The following is an 18,989-nucleotide window of genomic DNA, read 5'->3' as shown; positions in this document are numbered from 1 at the left end:
AGCCAAGACTAGAGAGACCCTGTCTCAAAACCAAAACAAACAAACAAATAAAACCCTAAACCATATGTATATAATCCACGCATTATTTTTTCTATAATTATCAATGCACATCAATGCCACAAATCAATGGATTTCTTTGTGGCATTTCAATATGTGTATATATTGTACTTTGCTCATAGCTACTTTCTTTAAATGTTTGTTAGCCTTTATTACTTTGTGGTTACAAGTGTCATGCACATGTATGGAGGTCAGAGGTGAGAGCTGTTTCTCTCCTACCTTTACAGGGGTTCTAGGACTCAAGCACAGGTCATCAGGTTTTATAGCAAGCGTCTTTACCCAGTCGGTTATTCCACCGTTCATACCTTCCCACCTTTAAATATCAGAACGGAAAGCCATTTCCTTCCAGCTTTCTAGTACTCTAAGGTCTACAATGTTTGGTGCTGGAATTTAAAATAAAGTAGAACAAGTTCTAACAGTATAAACTAGGACATTTAGTTGGTTTTCACTTGTTTTCTATAGGTTACAATATCTTGTATTACTTCTACTTACCTGAACTTCTGAATTTGAGTCAATAGGCTGAAGTGAAAACCAAGTTTCTTTACCACTATGATTACACAAGTCTTCTTTTTTGATGGCTACTTTTCCTACAGAATATAAATAAAATGATGAGAAAACATTTTATGTACTTTATAATTAATTCATAAGCCCTGTTATATATTTTGTAGAAAATACTTTAGAATAATTTTTATCTGTTGATATAAAAATCTTCTACCACTCCTTTTTTATAAAACAGGATGTTGCTAATGTAGCCCTTGCTGGCCTAGTATTACTATATAGCCCAAGATAAACTTGAACTCATGGTACTCCTCCTGCTTTAAATATATGAGTGCTGAGATGACAGAATTTAAAAATCTGTTTCTATAACTTCTTTCTTCTTAAACCTTAAAGAAGAAATGTCTTATTTCTGCTTGACCACTTATTTCACTTGACCCTTTGTGGGTCATTCTGAATCAGGGCATTAGAAAAACTTAGCTGGACTTCAATGTAACTATGTATTTTAGTATGTACTTAGAGTAGTATTTTACTAGTACAATCAGGATAAAAGCAAAATGAAAATGGCAATGCAATATGATCAGGTTCTGTAACACTGGATGAAGTGTTTGTGCTGGTTAATTCTCAGCAGTTATATCTGCATTTAGTAGGAGGTTATATGTCCCAATTAAGTGAAAGGACAAACCTGTTAATAACAAAAGTGAAAAGTACTTCAAAAATTACCTTATTAAAATTTAACTATCAAAACATTATTAAGCTGGCTATACTGCTTCAATTAATTTTTTTTTAATCAGGGCATCTCTCTAAAGCATTTTTGTCTGTCAAGAAAAGATAGTGCACCATGAACAAAGTATATAAAAGGAAGGAAGAAACAAACAATCTTCAAATAAAGTATTTGCCAAGTTGGTGCAAAGTACTTCCTTCCTCAGTGCAAGTTTTGAGGAAGCAGATATAGTTTTGCATATGACTAACCATTCAAAGACTGCACAAAAGTTCCAACAAAGGAGAGACTGGTAGTTTAAAAACAACTCACTTCTTTCCTTGTGTAAAAATAAACTACTTTCCCTTTAAGCATCCCAAGTATATTTTTTTGCTTATAACATCTTACTTTTAATAGTTGAAAATATTAAGAAAATCATAAAAAAATATTTTATGTGAAGGTTCATCAACTTTTGGATATAAAGTGAAGACAGAAAAACAAACAGGTCAACTTATATTTCATTTACACTGAAGGCAGGTGGTGATTATACACTGCATGCTTCTCTCATTTTTACAAGGCCATCCTGGTCTACATGGTGAGTTCCAGGACAGCTAGGGCTATTAAGAGCGACCCCATCTCAAAACAAAACAAACAAACAAAAAAACCGAGTGATTTTCAAATCTGGAAAAAAGCTGCCAAGAACAACACAAAACTTCACTTTCTTTATCCAGAATTTCCAAAATCACTTATCATGTTTTGCTCTTTCTCTTTCTGATTTATATAAAATGATGATTCTTCCTCTGAGCCATTAAAAAATAAGTTTTAAATTAAAGGCATGATAGCTCACACCTTTAAATCCGGAGGCAAAGGCAGGTGATTCTCTGTGAGTCTGAGGCCAGCCCGGTCTACAAAGTGAGTCCAGGACAGCCAGAGCTCTGTTACAGAGAAACCCTTTCTTAAAAAAAAAGAAAGAAAGAAAGAAACTTTATGGTATGTGACTTTTACCTTAATAAAGTTGTTAAACTTTTTTTAATTACAGTTTTATACGTATCTCTGTAGTTAAAACTTAGAACTTAAATTACAGATGTATAATTCAAAGAAACAAATGTTTAACTATACAATTAGCTATTTATTTAGTTATTTATTTATTTATTCACTTTACATCCTGGTCATCCCTCCCCACCTCTCAGACCCACTCTTCCTACAATTAGATTTTTATTATAACGGCAACTGCAGTACAACCACTCAAGGAAGTCTGAAAATCCAAGCAACCTACTAACACAAAAAGGTTAAAACACACAAAACTTTAAACCCACTTTTCTTTTAAGTTTCTGAGTGGAATATAATATAAAGATAAAAACTCTCTGTGTGATAGCTAGAACTGTGGAAAGTGACACTGGGAAAATGTACTTCAGGGTTTTTTGTTGTTGAATTTAAGATGAGAAATGAAGGGAAACTGAATTTATTGCAAGACTGAATGAGCACCCTGATAGCCACATACAGAATACAGGCATTAACCAAAAGAAGCAAACATTCCTTATATTGCTAAGGAATTTAGATTGAAAGTCAAATTATATAAATTTTTTAAGTTTCATCTACAGATATGTGCAAAATTTCTAATAAATCAATAGAGCAGAAACAGCTCAGGATAAAAAATAATTAAGCATAGTTGAATTTAGTATGGTGGTTATGTGAGATAGTCATAACTATCATACCCAATTATCACTGATCCTACATTAGGAGTAAATTTTACGTACTTAAAAAATACATGTACTTGAAGATGTAATTAAAATACACACATACACAAAACAGATACATCTACACATGCACCTTACAGCTGAAGCTCTTAACTTCTGGCTATTCCTTCCCTTTTATATATTTTTAAAAAATATTTTTTAGTTATTTAACTTTATTTTATGTGCATTAGGGTGAAGGTGTCAGATCCCTTGGAATTACAGACAGTTGTGAGTTGCCATGAGGGTGCTGGGAATTGAACCCAGGTCCTTTGGAAGAGCAGGCAGTGTTCTTAACCACTGAGTCATCTCTCAAGTCCCCTTTTATAGATTTTTTTAAGTGAATATTTTTATTATTCTCTCCCCAGAAAAAGACATATGCTAGAGGATATCTAGCATACAGTTTTTAACATCTTAAATTTATATAGTTATATGTTCAGGTTTTTCTTGTTATTAGAACCTCATACACACTACAAAAGCACTTTGCATTTGAGCTATAGTCCCTGCTCTAGCATGTAATTTTAGGAAAATTTACCAAGCCAGATATGATAGCACAAACTTTTAACCTCAGCACTTATGAGGCTGGTGCAGGAGAACTATAATCACCCTGCCTGGGCAGGGTAGGGGTGGGGTAGAGAGGAAGGGAGACCGAGCATATAAATGTTATTCATTCATTCATATATATATGTATATACATATATATATTCATTCATCCACATACACATTCATTCATGTATAAATGAAGTTGTCCTCTACACACATACACACACACACATCAAGTCTTCAACTTTAAAAGGAAGGGTTTAAATTTTTTATCTGAAACCTTATTGCTTTGACCAATTCATGCCCACATCCTATAAATCAAATTGATACTTTTACAGTGGTTCAATTTCCATGTTGCCTCAATTTAACCCTATTTAGCCAAATGTGCCTGAAAGCAACACAGGAATTCATCTTTGCTACTCCATCTTCCAGAGCTCAGAAAATACACCTGACACAGGACCTTCCAGGGTCCAACATTTCAGAGCAAACTACTTCTTACACACTATGTTGGTGTTGTTTTTTTAAACAAACTGTTTTTCTTAAAATTATTATTTGCTTTTTAATAAAGATATTTGTTTCATTTTCTTTTTTCTGGATGGAAGCCTGACTCTGTAACCCAAGATAGCCTCAAACTCATAGCAATACTTCTGCCACAATCTCTTGGTATATAGGTGTGACCTTTCATGACTGGTGAGTTTTACTTTAAAAATAAATAATTATCAAAGACAACTTTGAGAAATCTTTATAGCTAGTATGTAAACATGTACCATATTTGACTAAGGAACCTATAATGGAAGATTCCGTTTCTTTAAAAACTCAGTTGTTGTGTAAATATGTTTCTGTTTTAATCCCAAGTGTGGGATTTCAGTTGGGCCTTAGTTTGTCCACAGCTGATATTTGTCTCATGTGGGGCTTGATCTTGGACAGCTGGCAACAGCCTGCCATGTGCAGGACAGAGAGGGGCGAGGGCTCTGAGGATATAAATACGAGAGCCCAGCTAGAGAAAGCGTGGCGTGCAGTAGTGGTATGTAGCGAGTGCCAGTTTGAAGACACCAGAGACACAGAGTGTGGCTGCTTGGGGCAGACAGACTGAGAGGAGACCGCTAGCTGTATTTGCTGTTGATAGACTGGCAGAGCCCTAAACTGACCCTAAACAGCCAGAAGTCTGTGCCCCTTCTCCCCACTAACCTTCTCTTTCCTACTCAGAGTTAGAAGGTTGGAAGGAAAAGGCTTTAAGGAACCCCAAATAAAATAAGAGTTTAAAAAAGAGCATGACAGGAACGAGCACCTGTCCAAAGAATGTCATTTAAAGGGAATATGTAAATTAAAAGTCAAAGAACAGCCTAGCGTAGTAGCACTCACCTTTAATCCCAGCACTCAGGGAAGCAGAGGCAGGTGGATCTTTGTGAGCTGGAGGCCAGTCTGGTCTACAAAGTGAGTCCGGAACAGCCAAGGCTACACAGAGAAACCCTGTGTCAAAAACAAACAAAGCAACAAAACAACAACAACAAAAGATTCCTCAAAAGAAAAACCTCAAATGAACATAAAATCTGGAGAAAATAGTTAGAACTGTTGAACACATATTATCCTGCAGTTTTCAAAACCTCCTTATTTACATAAAGAATGAGCATAACACCAATGTTGTAATTAAAAATAATTATGAATAATACTTACCTATACGAAGATCTCTTTGTAAAACATTTTTATCATAAACATAAAAAGATAAATACTGGAAAGTTCTTGGAATCTCAAAATAAAATTCTTCACTGAAATACGGTCTAGAGAGAAAAAAAAGCTCATTATGTCAAATAATATATTAATTTATTACCACTATTAAATGATTTATTAGTATCACTATTAAAATGGTACCATTAGATAAAATCATTCAAGTTTCACTTTCAATAAACATCAATGAAATTATAAACTAAAATTCTTCAGAAAAGAACTTCAAAAACCCCAAAATTTTTCTCAATACTGAGTTTCAAACAAATTCTATACAAATCAAGCTGAACTGAAAAGACCTCAGGTAGCAAATGAATCCTAAACACAAAGCCTTTCAGAAGGTCCTGTGGACAGAAGATCTAGTGTGCCTAGGCCATGTTCACCTAAAGTAGACCTACATGAGAGCCACGAGCAAAGACATTATTACCTTAAAAAATATAATGATATAAGCTGCATTGCTCACAATAATACCTAATATCTAAAATGGGTAATGCTATATAAAATATTCTTAAATGTTTTAGAAATATTTAATATTAAGCATTTCCAATATCTTTCCTGAGTTATTTTTTAATTACATATAATCAAATCTGATCTATGGAGCTGGTGGCCTTTGATAAATTTACAAAACCTGTGTAGCTTCCACCCCAATCAAAATATAGAACACTGTTAACACCTACAAAGTTTCCTTATGTTCCTGATAGTACCCTAACACATGTCACAAGCAACCAGTTTTGTGAGAGGTAGGGGTGGGGACCAGGGGCTAGAGCCTGGGGCCTTGTGGATGCTAGGCAAGCGCTTAGCCCAGCAATATTTCTTTCTTTCTCTGTACGTATGTGTGCAGGTAAGTGTGTAAGTACAAAGGCTATGTCTATGTCGAATGTCACCACCTTACTTTTTGAGACAGTGTCTTTCCCTGAGCCCAGAGCTCCCTCTTTGGCTACACTGCTGGCCACCTCGCCCCAGGGATCCTTCTGTTCCTAAAGGCCCAGCTCTTCTTCATGGCACTGCACACAGCTTTTTACAGGGGTGCTGAGGATCCAAACTCAGGTCCCTCATGCTTGTATGACAAGTCTGAGCTACCTCCCCAGCGTCAGTGATCTGATTTGTGTGTGCCAGTGTGTGTAGGTGTGATTCAATATAGAGATCAGAAGTGGATGTCAAACACCTTCCTTCATCTACCTCTACCTTATTTTTTTGATACAGGGTTTCTAGCTGAACCTGCAGCTCCATGATTTGGCCATACTCCACTAGTCAGCAAGTTCCAGGGATCCTCTTGGCTCCACATCCTCAGCTCTAGGATTATACCACCAGTGTGTTCCACTTCTTACATGAGTGCCAAGTACCCAAACTGAAGTTCTCAATGCCTTCCAGGCAAGCACTTTATTGACTGACCTATCATGGTTAGGAAAGGGGCTTGGGAGGCCTCACCAGCAGTTAATGGCTACTGGAAAGGGGGAAATAATTTTCTTCAGTGGTGCAGCCATTGCTTAGCTGCACATGCTGAAGTAAATAATGTTCTACCCATGCCCATGCAAGCAGCCCAAATGAAACTCACTGGGTTACAAACATACACCAAAAAACAAACAAACAAACATGAAAATGGAACTTTTTGGAAGGAGTTCAGAGAGTATAAATGGGGAGAAATGAGGGAGAGAAACAGAGTATGTGTGGAATTTTCAAAGGATGAATTAAAATAAAATCTATCTCTCAGAAACCTTCCTGTACCCTCTGTAATCACAGTCAACTGGGGAAAGTTCATTACAAAGTACATCCTAATAATGACAAAAATAGCTTTAAACTGTGTTTTCCTGATAATTAATGGTGCTGTTCTCTTTTTTTCATGTGCCTCTGAGACATTTGTGTATCATCTTTTGTGAAATATCTGAGTTTTCTCATACTTAGAAACCTTAGTTTTTAAGGGTTTTGGTTTGATTTAGAGATGTTTAGAAGCAAAATCTTTTAAATCTTTTTAGAATTCCAAAGTATTTTCTGTTTTATAATTCAGTTATAAGAACTGAAAATCAAGACAAAAGAAAAAATTCAGAAGATGGAAAAAGTTAGAAAGGTCTACAAGGTAAGTTATTTTTAGCTGAATGGTTTTATAATTTATAATTGTAACTTGTAATAATTTACAAGTTTTAAATCAAGATGAGGAAGGGTTTTTACTACAGATTATTCTGCCCTATTTTAGAAGGAAAGATTAAGGAGCACTTAGAATCCAAGAATTATCTATCTAGTCTAGTTAGCTATACCCTTAAGCGTCAAGGCAGTAACACAGCTAGTTTAAAATTATCTTTCAAATCATTTTCTTGTTTTTAAAGGTGAGTAAAGAAATAAAGAAAACTGGCTTCATCATTTTCTACTATACAAACATTCAGAAAGTTTAAGGGTTTAAAAATATAGGCTAATTCTGATTATTTTCATATATGGCTACACATTACAAAACAAGTACTCAATTTATAGACAATTACTATTTAATTTGTAAACACTTATTACCTTATGATATAAAATTGTTGTAACAAACTGAAACTTAAATAATTTTGGTGTCAAATCCCAGCTGTGCTTTTAACTTCATTATGTGACAAATCATTCAGATTTTTAGTGACATGATTTTACCATTCATAAGTGTAAATAAAAGCCATTCATGAATTTGTATGCACAAATGTGAAAAACATCAAGATTCTAAATCAATATGGTCATATGACTTGTGACATCATCTTTGGAGTATATTATTCCCAATATTTTTGGACTACTAAGACACCTTTGCTGTTTTTTGTTTTGTTTTGTTTTAAATTATGAACTGATTTATTCTTTTTCTGAGGAGGGCGACATGTGAAGTCAGAGAAGAACCTGTGGGAATCGGTTCTCTCCTTCCACCATGTGGGCTCTGTGTACTGATCTCAAGTTTCAGGCTTGACAGCTGGCACCTTTACCAGTGACTGAGCACCCTCAAGGGCTATTTTCAGTTTTATATACTTTTCTTATGAAGAGTTCAGAATTGTAAGAACCAAATAACATAAAAGGGTATATGCAGAGGGGTATGCCTAAAATGCCAGCATTTTGAAGGCTGAAAGAGGAGTGAGAGTTCAAGGCCAATTTGGGCTACATAGCAAGACCCTGTGTGGAAAGGAAGAAATGAAAAGAGAGTGGTAAAGAGGAGAAAAAAAGAAAGAACAGGAAAGGAGGCACAGAGGCAAACTTGGGAAAAAGCAGGTAAGTGCTGGTAGTGGAGGCAGAGAACAAAGTACCAAAACATACTCCAGAAATCTAATGGAATACAATACAAGTTGTAACAACTATTTCATCCACTATGCTTGTTTCAACAACTCCTAGAATCCTCCTTGCTTTGTCTCTGAAGACTATCCTTTCAGCAGTTTGGTGGTGATTTGGTTTTGTTGCTTTTTTTTTTTTTTTTTTTTTTTTTTTGACAGACTCTTACTATGTAGCCCTGACTGGCCTGATACTTGCTATGTAGACTAGGCTAGCCACAAACTCAAGAGAGATCTGCCTGCCTCCGCCTTCCAAGTGATGGGATTGAAAGGATGTGTCATGACACCTAATTTTAGCACAGTTCTGTATCAGAATTACATTCACAAACACTGCTACAAGGCAGAGGAGGCAAATAAGAATTTGCTGTGATGCTTTCAAAGGGTAATTACACTTTCAAAGATGGAAAAAAAAACTACCAAGGGCTTTTATTTCCTGATAATACACTAGTAAGTAGCTTAAATGAAGTGTGTATTTTTCTTGTATATATGCAGATGCAGGGGAAGGGGTGATACAGGTCAGAGGTTGACATCAGGTATCTTTCTGGATCATTTTCCACCTTAGGTTTTGAGACAAGGTCTCTTGTTGAACAGTCTGGCGACAGTGGCTGGGCAGCAAGTTCCTGGGATCCTCCTACCTCCATGACCCCAGCACTGGGAACTACAAGTGGTAGCTACTGCACTTGGCTTTCTCACATTGGTGCAGAGAATGTCACACAAGTCCTCATTATTTGTGCAGCAAGTACTAAGTTATCTCTCCAGCCTCAACTTGTGTGAGCTGATTTATTCTTTGGAGAAATAAAATGATGCACTTTGAGGAAAGCTCAAACAAATAGACAATATTTAGCCTGGAGAATAGACTGAAGTCATATGACAGTTGTTTTCACACATTTAATAGGGTCACATAAAAGATGGATTAAACTTGATCCCTAGAAATCTAAGGGACAGAGCTAAGACAACGAAGAAAAAAATACTTTTTAAGGCAATGAAAAGCCACATTGAAGCAAGCACTCCACTGATGTCATTCTCACAGGCAGACAAATAAACAGAACCCAGAACTGAGCAAGCTTAGCACATGGTTGGATGTCATTTTAATAATCATTAACCAATTAAACATAAGCACTTTCTGAGTCAGAACAGTTCAAAGGCCAAGCAGACTGCTTAGGAAGCATGAACTTCTTGGTGACTGAAACATTATTAGGTAGATGCCACATGACCTCTTGCCCAAATTACTGCTAAGAAGCCTGATGTTGCCAGTTCAGCTTACTGAATTCAAGGCCTCTTCAAATGCTTACATTCTGTGATTCTAAAAGTAAATTCATAATGGAATAGAAAGTTTTTAAATACAAATATTAGTTTCAAATTAAGAAAGTCAATTTGATGATAAAAATCTGGAAAATACGTAACACTATGAATATATATCATATGAATAATAAATTCTAATTTTTCTACCAACCTTAATGACTTTTCAACAACCCGGGTGCGATAAACTTCTTCCTGGTCCAAATTTATCGTGCAGAAACAATCTCGCATTTTGTTGGGTCCAAGATATGGCAATAAATTTTTTGCTTCATCTGTTGGCATGAAAGTTTAAATTGATGTTAAATATCTTTACTTGTATCACCCAAAGCTTTTATAATTAATTCAGTCTGGAAGAAGGCAAAATATGAAATAAAAAACAAACAAACAAACTAGTGATCAGACAGCTCAAGGTGGTCTAAAGGAGACTAGCTTTACTAGTGGCTAAAAAGGGATGAGTCTTTCCTGAGAAGTCTATAACAAGTGTAGTTTTTATTAAAGGATAAAACCTAAACGTTTAAAAGTAAAAAAGACTGATAGGCAGAGCTGTATATAGACATATGGGGCCATATTACATCACTGCATCTTTCTCTATGAAAAGGTACTGTCTCTCCATCCAGTCCCACCAGTACTACCCCTCTTCCCTCAATCCACATTAGTTTTCCTTTCTACCAGATTGCTTTTATCAGTATGTAAATAATACTTCCCAATCAAAACAAACAAAAGAAGCAAATAACCATCCTTGATTCCACCTCTTCTCCCTTGCCAAACCTCTACTTCCAGACTCCCTTGTTGGAGGCTGGTCTAATGCTAGTTACTGGCCCTCTGTGTAAACCAGCCTAATTCTTTATACCTGATTGGCTAATTAAACAGCCTATACCTGGGCAGGGCAGAATGGGGTAGGTGAGGCTAAGGTTCCCCGGGTGAGGAATCACACAGGAAGGAGAGAAGGACCTGAAAGAGAGGAAGGAGGAGGACACCATGTGGGTTAGCCCACATGGGTAGGCCATGTGGGCCAAGGAAGAACTCCAATAACAGTGTGAAACAGCCCAGATGAAGAATATAAGCAAGTACCATGGGATTATGGATGAAAGGTAGTCCAACTGAGGAGGATTAAGGCAGATGGCACTGGACAGGAGCTGGGAGATGGATGGTGAGGATATCGAGCCAGTGTAAGTGAAATATCTGCCTGGCCTAAGGTAGATAAGGCAATTATAAACCTAACAGGTGTCTGTGTCTCACTATTTGTGGTAACAGGTTAAATAATACTGCCATGATAATCTTAGGGCAAATAATAATCAATGCTTTATAGCCCAACACCCATTTTACCATAATTTACTACAACACTCCCTTTTCAAAACTTCCTCAACACATTGTCCCTCTCTTTCTCACTTTCCGTTCATTCTTTGGCCCTCTCTAATCAGCTTCTAATTCCAATGGAACACTGAAAATGCTTTAGTCAAGGTCACAATGTCAATGGATGTTGCTTTACTAAATGCAAAGTTCAATCCTGCCCTTAGTATATCCACCCTTGCAGCATCATTTAACAGTGAACATTTAACATGCTCCCATCTCTTGGATTCCACAACATACTATTTCTGGGTTCCCTCCTATGTCTTCCACTCTTTGCTCATCATCTCACTTTAGTGCTGCAATTGCCTCAGGGCTCAGTTCTGGACCACCCCTTCTTTTTTCTACACACTATCACAGTACATAGTGTTAAACGCTTGCAGTTCCCAGTTCTGTGTCTGTGAGACTGACCTTCCCCCATCCATACTAAATGTAAATATTATCTGGATAGCCAGTAGGTACCTCAAATTTAACAAGTCCTCCCCCCCCAAAGAAAATCATATTTCCTTTTCTACAAGCTGTTCCCCTGCTCTACCACCATTTCCCTCACTCTCATTATCTTCCTGCCACTACTTCATACAATCCAGTTCATTAGCAAATCCAGAAGATCTTTAAAAAGACAAAATCTAAAATTCGACTACTTCTTTCCTTCGCCAGTATCACTGAAATCCAAGCTGCTGAACTTTTTGTTCAAACAAGCATGGCACTATCTCCTGCTTCTACTACTCTCCTACAACCTGTTCTTCACAACAGACGTGAAAAGAAGACGAACTGCTGGGAATGGTGGCGCACACCTTTATGCCCAGCAATCAGAGGCAGAGGCATGTGGATCTGTAAGTTTGAGGCCAGCCTGGTTTATACATAGTGATTTAAAGAACAGCCACAGCTGCAAAGGAGATCCTGTCTTGAAAATAAAACAAGGTGAGCTGACTACTAAAAGTAGCTCTGAACTCTACATATATGCCACAGTATCTACACACAACCCATCCCTACCCCACACATTTAATAAACAAGTTTTTAAAAGAAAGTGAGGTAGCTTCGTAATGGAAAGAACATTAATCACTCTAAGAATCTGGACATCAAGTCTCTCTTCTCTCTCCAACTAAGCATTCAGAAAGTCACTAAAGAACAGCTGTTATGATGAAGGTTTGGGTTCTTTCTGCTTAAATTCAGAACTAACAGCTATTAAAGACAGTATGTAGTAAAGTCTACCAGAAACTTAAGAAGCATTTATAAAAATTTCAGTACATAAATAATTTTTAAAACTTTTTAAAATAAGAAAACCAAAGAACCAGGTGTGGTGCATGTCTTTAATCCCAGCACTCAAAACAGAGGCAGAAGGATCTGAGTTTGAAACCAGCCTGGTCTACTTGGCGAGTTCCATGCCAACCAGGACATACTTAAGTCCCTGCCTAAAAAGAAAAGGAAAGGAAAGAAGGGGGAAAAAAAAAGAGTCAATGGAAAGACACCAATTAAATATTTAGTACTATTAAGTTTATCTTTGGAGAACAGAAAAAAATGATATCACCGTTTCAACTTTTATAAACAAAAGTTATGCTCATCTCAAGTAAATCAGAATCAGGGAATCTCACCTTGTAAATGATTACCAAATTAACTAAAAGGGGATGGTATTTACAAGTGAAGCAGTTCCCAACAGGAAAAATAGTAAGATATCAGAATCCTATCTTCATCTGAAGTTCACCCTTCCACCTGGGTTCTCTCTTCCCTATCTCTTTTCTCCCTCCAGGATTTTTTTTTTTTTTTATGAATTCTATTTTCACTGGTCAAACTTCTTCAAACTCTCCTTCGACTCTGCATAACACAACGGATGTTTTAAAAACAAAGTTCATTGAGGCCATCACACTAAGATATTACAGTATCTTATGTGAGAGTTTGGAACATTATCTCAGGATCATTGGCCTATTGTATTCGTGTTAAGTACTATTTAGAAACAATGATGCCTAATGTGTACATAATCTACCAATCCTATAACCCAAGAGGGAAACAAGGGTTATTTTGTCTGTAGAATCTAATAAAATGACATTGCCAAATATTTACTTAGAATAATTAAAGGCCAGGTCTTATAGAGTATAAAGAAATGCACCCAACATCACTTTCTATTAAAAAAAAGTTTTCCTAACATATTTTTTTCACTATTTACCACTGTCTGAAGTTCAAATAAGCTATGCTGAAAACTAATTCAACTAATCAATGTCCACTTTTCCAAAATAATCACACTAATATGTTTAATCAGTTATCATAATTTTAAACTGTAGTTTTCTAAACTACAACAGTGATTAACTGTCTGTTTATAAAGAACACTAGGCAACTGTCAGAGCATTGAAGCACACCTAAACAGACGGAAAAGGTATTAACAGCACACACTATATCATCAAGACACAAAATGCCAAAGTAAAGCACTTTTAAAGCTTGCATTTCTCACAGATGGCCCACCTGGCTCTAGGCAATTTTAGGTTACAAACCACAAGTACTGAGCCAAAATAACCCACCCTCTAATCCTCCTCTCGTACTCAGATGTTAACCTTCTATAAATAGCTTCAGAACCTGCTTTGTTTAGAACCTGTAAGAACACTAACAATATTAAGCACTACCAAATCATATTATTGCCTTTCAATAACCACTTTTTTTGGCCACTGTTTAGTATCTGATAACACTGACCTACCATCAGTTTAGGTAGCTCATGGTAAGCAGTCTTTGTTTTTACTCCCTCTCATTCAGGCTTTTTATCGATAGAACGCATTTAAATGTGAGGAAACCTGGTATAGACTATTTAATTCACCAGCGGTGAAGGACCAAGTTTAGGTATTTGCAAAATGTCATTATAAAATCAAAGACTTTCTAGGCCCGGTGGCACACACCTTTAACCCCAGCACTCAGGGGGCAGAAGTAAGTGGATGGATCTCTGAGTTCAAGGTCAGCCTGGTCTATGCAGTGAGTTCTAGGCCAGCCAAAGCTACAGTGTGAGGCCCTCTTTTGGAAGGCAGGCAGGCAGAGAAATAAAGACAAAGTTTCTCAGCAATGCTTGGTGGTATTATTTACAAGAGAACTTACTGTATCCTATTTAATGATGAGCAGCCTTAAGGAGAACCAAGCTACACCTATACAAGATATGGTGAATTAGTGGTACATCAGTTATTTCAGTATTATAAAGTCTCTAAAGCTAAAAAACCTAAATTCTCCAGCCTCTCTTGCAGCTCTGTTTATGTCCCTAAGTTCCACTAATTTAAGTTCCACTGATCAGATTCACGCACTCGAAAACTGGAGACAGAAGAAAAAGGACGCTGAGTTTTGGCAGTTTCAAGTAGCAAGCACTGTGGAAAAGATAAGCGTGCTCACAGCAGCACTTGCAGAAGTCCAGGTACCAGGCACAGATTTCATGTGTATTAAGGAATTCACAGGGCATCCATTTTATGGTACAGGCTATGGGAGGTCTGGGTTGGATCTAGACAGCAACAGTGATGACGAAAGCAGCCACCTGCTTAGGGCTATTTCTTAATAGTACCTATGGCAGAGTAGCAAGGTTCTAAGCAAAAAATAGTTACAAGATGAGATTTTGTTTGTTTTCTGTGGCACAGAACTCAGGGCCTCACAGGCATGCTAGGCAAGCATTGCACTACTGAGAACACCAGAGCCTTTGAAATGTGACTTTTGAAGTCATTCCTGAGAATTCTACTCAGTCTTCTTTGGAAGCCCGAGAGAGAAAGGACATGTGCACATAAGTGTGTACTGAGTGTGGAACCCATGGGACAATCTTGGGTGTCATTCCTTAGTCGCTGCTCAGTTTTTTGTTTTTTGTTTTTTTTTTGACACAGAGTGTCTCATTGGCCTTGAAGGCACTAAAAGATCTTGGGTTCTGACATGACTCAGTGGGTAAAGGCCCTTGCCATGAAGCTTGATGACCTGAACTAGATCCTCAGAACCCATGTAAAGGTGGTAGGAGAGAACTCAACTCCACAAAATTGTCCTCTGGCTTCCTTATCTACTGTATGCACACAAATGCAAGTGTGTGCACGCGTACACACAGAGGGGGAGAGATGGAGAGAGGGCACAGTAATTAAGGTCACTTGCTCCTCTTCCAGAGATCGGGAGTTCTGTTCCCAAGCGACTCACAATAAACTACTTCTAATTCCAGCTCAAGGGACCCAACAACTTCTTTTGGCCTCCAAGGGCACTGGACTACATACGACACACACCCACATGGACACAGAGATAAGTGAAAACAATAAACCTCTAAAATGAATATATTAAGTCAATGCATTGAGTGTACCTGTCTCTGGAAAAATTCTTATAGCATTTTACTGTAATTTATAGGATACTTGAGCAAGCCAACTGAAAATACATGATTTTCACTGAAATTTTAATAAAAAAATCTATACGTACGTATGCTTACGTATTTGGGTTCAGTATATACATATGTGCACATGGAGGCCAGAATTCAGCACTGGGTGTCTTCCTCAACCACTCTGTCCTAATTTTTTAGACAAGGTCTCTCTATGAGCCAGGAGTTCTCTGATTCAGCTAGATTAAATGGTAGCAAGTCTCAGGGATCTGCCTCCCCAGTGCTGGGATTACTGCAATGCACTGACATACCTGGCACTTTTTCCTTGGGTGCTAGTGATCAAATTCAGGTCCTCATGCTCACAGAACAGCCAAGGTACTGAACTATATATACAAGGGCCCTATCACCAAAAGTGCATATTTGATTGTATTTATGACTGTCACTATTTCCATCAACAATAAAACACAGTCAGGAGGCATATCATTTCACAATCAATTGTTCCTCACTGAAAGAAGGACAGCTCTCCAGCCCAACTTCTTTTCCTCTGTAATCTCTGTTCTTGTTCAATTCTTAACCAACACTCCTTAAGCATTTTAGCTTACATTATGGCTTAATGTGTAAATGTTAACTAAATTTCTTTTAAAACATCCCCTTAAATTTCTTTTAAAATGCCCCTTTTCCAAAAGCACAAATTTTCAAAAATGAGCAAAATAAACCCTTCATTAAACATTTCTTCTTTCACAGATATACTGCAAGATGTCCAAAATACCCTCAGATTATATGCCAATGGTGTATGTGTGGTCTATCTCACTAGGTACTGTTGGCTGGCCCTAAACTTCAATAATTTTAATTTTTTAAAATACTGTGTGTGTGTGTGTGTGTGTGTGTGTGTGTGTGTGTTTGAGCACCTGAGTGCAGTGCCCACAGAAGCCATAAGAGGGCATCAGACAGACCCCCCTGAGTTATAGGCTGTTGAGCAGCACCCAATGTGGGTGCTGGGAACCAACCTCACATCCTCTGTAAAAGTAGTATATGCTCTTCACTGGTTAGCCACCACTCCAGCCCCAGGGTTATGTGTTTCCATGCTTGTCCTCCCTGGGTAGTACAGTAACTTCATGTGGGCAGAGAGGCTTGTTTGTATCTATATCCTACCATGTAATTCTTTAGGGAACAGACCCTCTTACTGAACCTGTAGCTAACAAGTTTGCCTAGACCTGACTATCCCATAAGCCCCAGGAATCTTCCTGATCCATCTCCTCCAAACTGGAATTTCAAGTGTGTTATCACCACACCTGGTTGTTTTGTTTTATGTGAGTTGTAGAGATCAAATTCAGATTCTCATAATTTTGCAGCAATCATTTTACCAACTGAGCCACCTTTCTGGCCTACCATATAAACTGTATCCAGTACTAGAATACTAAACATCAAGCTGCTTAGCAGATCTTTGGTGTGTGTGTTTATATACCTGTGTATGTATTTATGTACATGTTTGGGAGAGATTCTATGTTTATGTATGTATACATACATGTAATATGTAGTGTGTATGTGTGTATGTATATTGTGTGTTTATGCATGTCCTAGGAGAATACAGTACTGCAATAAGCTACCTCTTAAATTTTTGGATGCCCTACAGCTAAGAATCTTCTCAAATGTCTCGTTTGATTTGTACAACAACCCTATTAGGTAAACAATATTGTTTCTTTATAAAAAGTAAATCAGCAGCAACAACAACATCAATGAATAAACCACAGGGAAAAGCTGGTAGTGGAGTCGTCTCTTCATTCTATTCTTAAGTCTTTCTAAAATAGCAGTTCTCAGCCTCTATCTGTCTGAAAGAGACCTGGTAAACCCAGCCCTACTTGAAAGCATACTTTTAATACAAAGAACAGGAGCCAACACAGATCCTAAAGGGATTAACCCTCAAAGGAAATCATAATAGGTCAGGGTCCTAGACAAAGTAATACTAAAGAAGACTATGTGGAGTGGGAAAAAGCCAAGCCAAACCATAACAAAAATGCTACCATTTACTTAGTAAATTAATATATGTCACACAGCAGATTTTTAAAGAATGTCATGTTATTTTGCCTAATTTTCACAATAAATCTTTCAAGTGATATATATTTTTTCAAAATACAGAAATTAATACTGGAAGTACAATGTTCCAACAGAAAGACAAATCTGGAGGTGGGAACAAGGCCACAGTGGATAATACAAATGAACTAAGGAAGGTGGATGAAAGGGTAAACCGGAAGGATGAAGGATGGAGTCCAACAGAGAACCTAACTTAGTAGACAAGAAGGGCTAGTAAAAGTGGTCTACTTCAGAAAAATTACTCTGACTAGGGTCTTAAGTGAAAAGGAAAAGGGGGAAAGAAAAATGAAAGAGATTCAATAGAGAATTCAGAGAACCTGGTATAAACTGACCCAAGTGGCACAGGATATGATGTTCTCATAAAAGAAATGTCAACCTAAAGAGAAGATTCAGGCCTTTACATAGTGAGAAGCCAAGACAGCATGTGAACTTCACCGTATCTTACAACAACAGAAAATAAAATAAAATAAAATAAAATAAAATAAAATAAAATAAAATAAAATAAAATAAAATAAAGAATGGACCAGACACACTTAAAAATACACTAGGGAGCTGGAGAGATGGCTCAGCAGCTAAAAGCACTTGCTGCTCTTGCAGAAAACCTAAGTTTGGTTCCTAACAGATGGCTCACAACCATCCATAACTCCAGTTTTTAGGGGATCTGGTGCTCTTTGAGGGTATGAGGTACGCATGTAGTACATATTACATACATTCAGATAAAACACTCATACACTTAAGATAAAAATAATATATCTTTAAAAAGTTAAAAAATTTAAATAGCCAGGCAATGGTGGCATACACCTTTAATCCCAGCACTCAGGAGGCAGAGGCAGGTGGATCTCTGAGTTCAAGGCCAGCCTGGTGTAGTGAGTGAGTTTCAGGACAGCCAGGGCTACACAGAGAAACCCTGTCTCAAAAAAACAAAAAATAAAAATAAAATGAAATTTTTTGTAAAGTTTAAAAAATAAAAATAAAGGGCTGGAGAGATGGCTCAGAGGTTAAGGGCACCAGTTGCTCTTCCAAAGGTCCTGAGTTCAATCCCCAGCAACCACATGGTGGCTCACAGCCATCTATAGTGAGATCTGGTGCCCTCTGCTGGCATGCAGGCAGAACACTGTATATATAATAAATAAATATTTTAAAAAATAAAAATAAATAAATAAGAATAAAAATATACAGAAAATATGGACTCAACTTAGGTAAGTTTGATAAACTTAGAGGAGATTAAAATGCTAACTAATTATATATCAGACAATCCTAGTTATGATATGGTAATATATAATAAAGTCTTTGAAATTTTCTAATTTTAATTTCAACTTCTGCAACGGGACAATTCTAAAACCACAAGTGGTACTCACAATAAAGCAAGTTCAATGAGTGCATTTAGGACAGACATCTGAGTTTCAATATAAGCTTTGTACTTTAGAAGCTGT

At 37.1% G+C, this 18,989-nt stretch overlaps 1 protein-coding gene across 3 annotated transcripts in view; it reads right to left on the bottom strand.

The window, feature by feature from the left end:
* Rasa2 (RAS p21 protein activator 2) overlaps positions 1–18,989 on the bottom strand; it is a 175,707-nt gene that overhangs the window by 70,892 nt on the left and 85,826 nt on the right. For all 3 annotated transcript variants that reach the window (XM_060385466.1, XM_021648440.2, XM_060385467.1), the window contains exons 2-4: positions 9,973–10,090; positions 5,203–5,306; positions 550–644 (exon numbers count right to left, since the gene is read on the bottom strand). In XM_060385466.1, coding sequence (XP_060241449.1) covers positions 550–644; positions 5,203–5,306; positions 9,973–10,049 — 276 coding nt within the window. In that variant the 5' untranslated portion in view covers positions 10,050–10,090. The remainder of the gene's footprint in view (positions 1–549; positions 645–5,202; positions 5,307–9,972; positions 10,091–18,989) is intronic.

This window comes from Meriones unguiculatus, chromosome 6, assembly GCF_030254825.1.
Source record: "Meriones unguiculatus strain TT.TT164.6M chromosome 6, Bangor_MerUng_6.1, whole genome shotgun sequence".
Taxonomy (NCBI): domain Eukaryota; kingdom Metazoa; phylum Chordata; class Mammalia; order Rodentia; family Muridae; genus Meriones; species Meriones unguiculatus.
The sequence above is the reverse complement of the archived record's forward strand: the minus strand, read 5'-3'. Positions and strand labels throughout refer to the sequence as shown.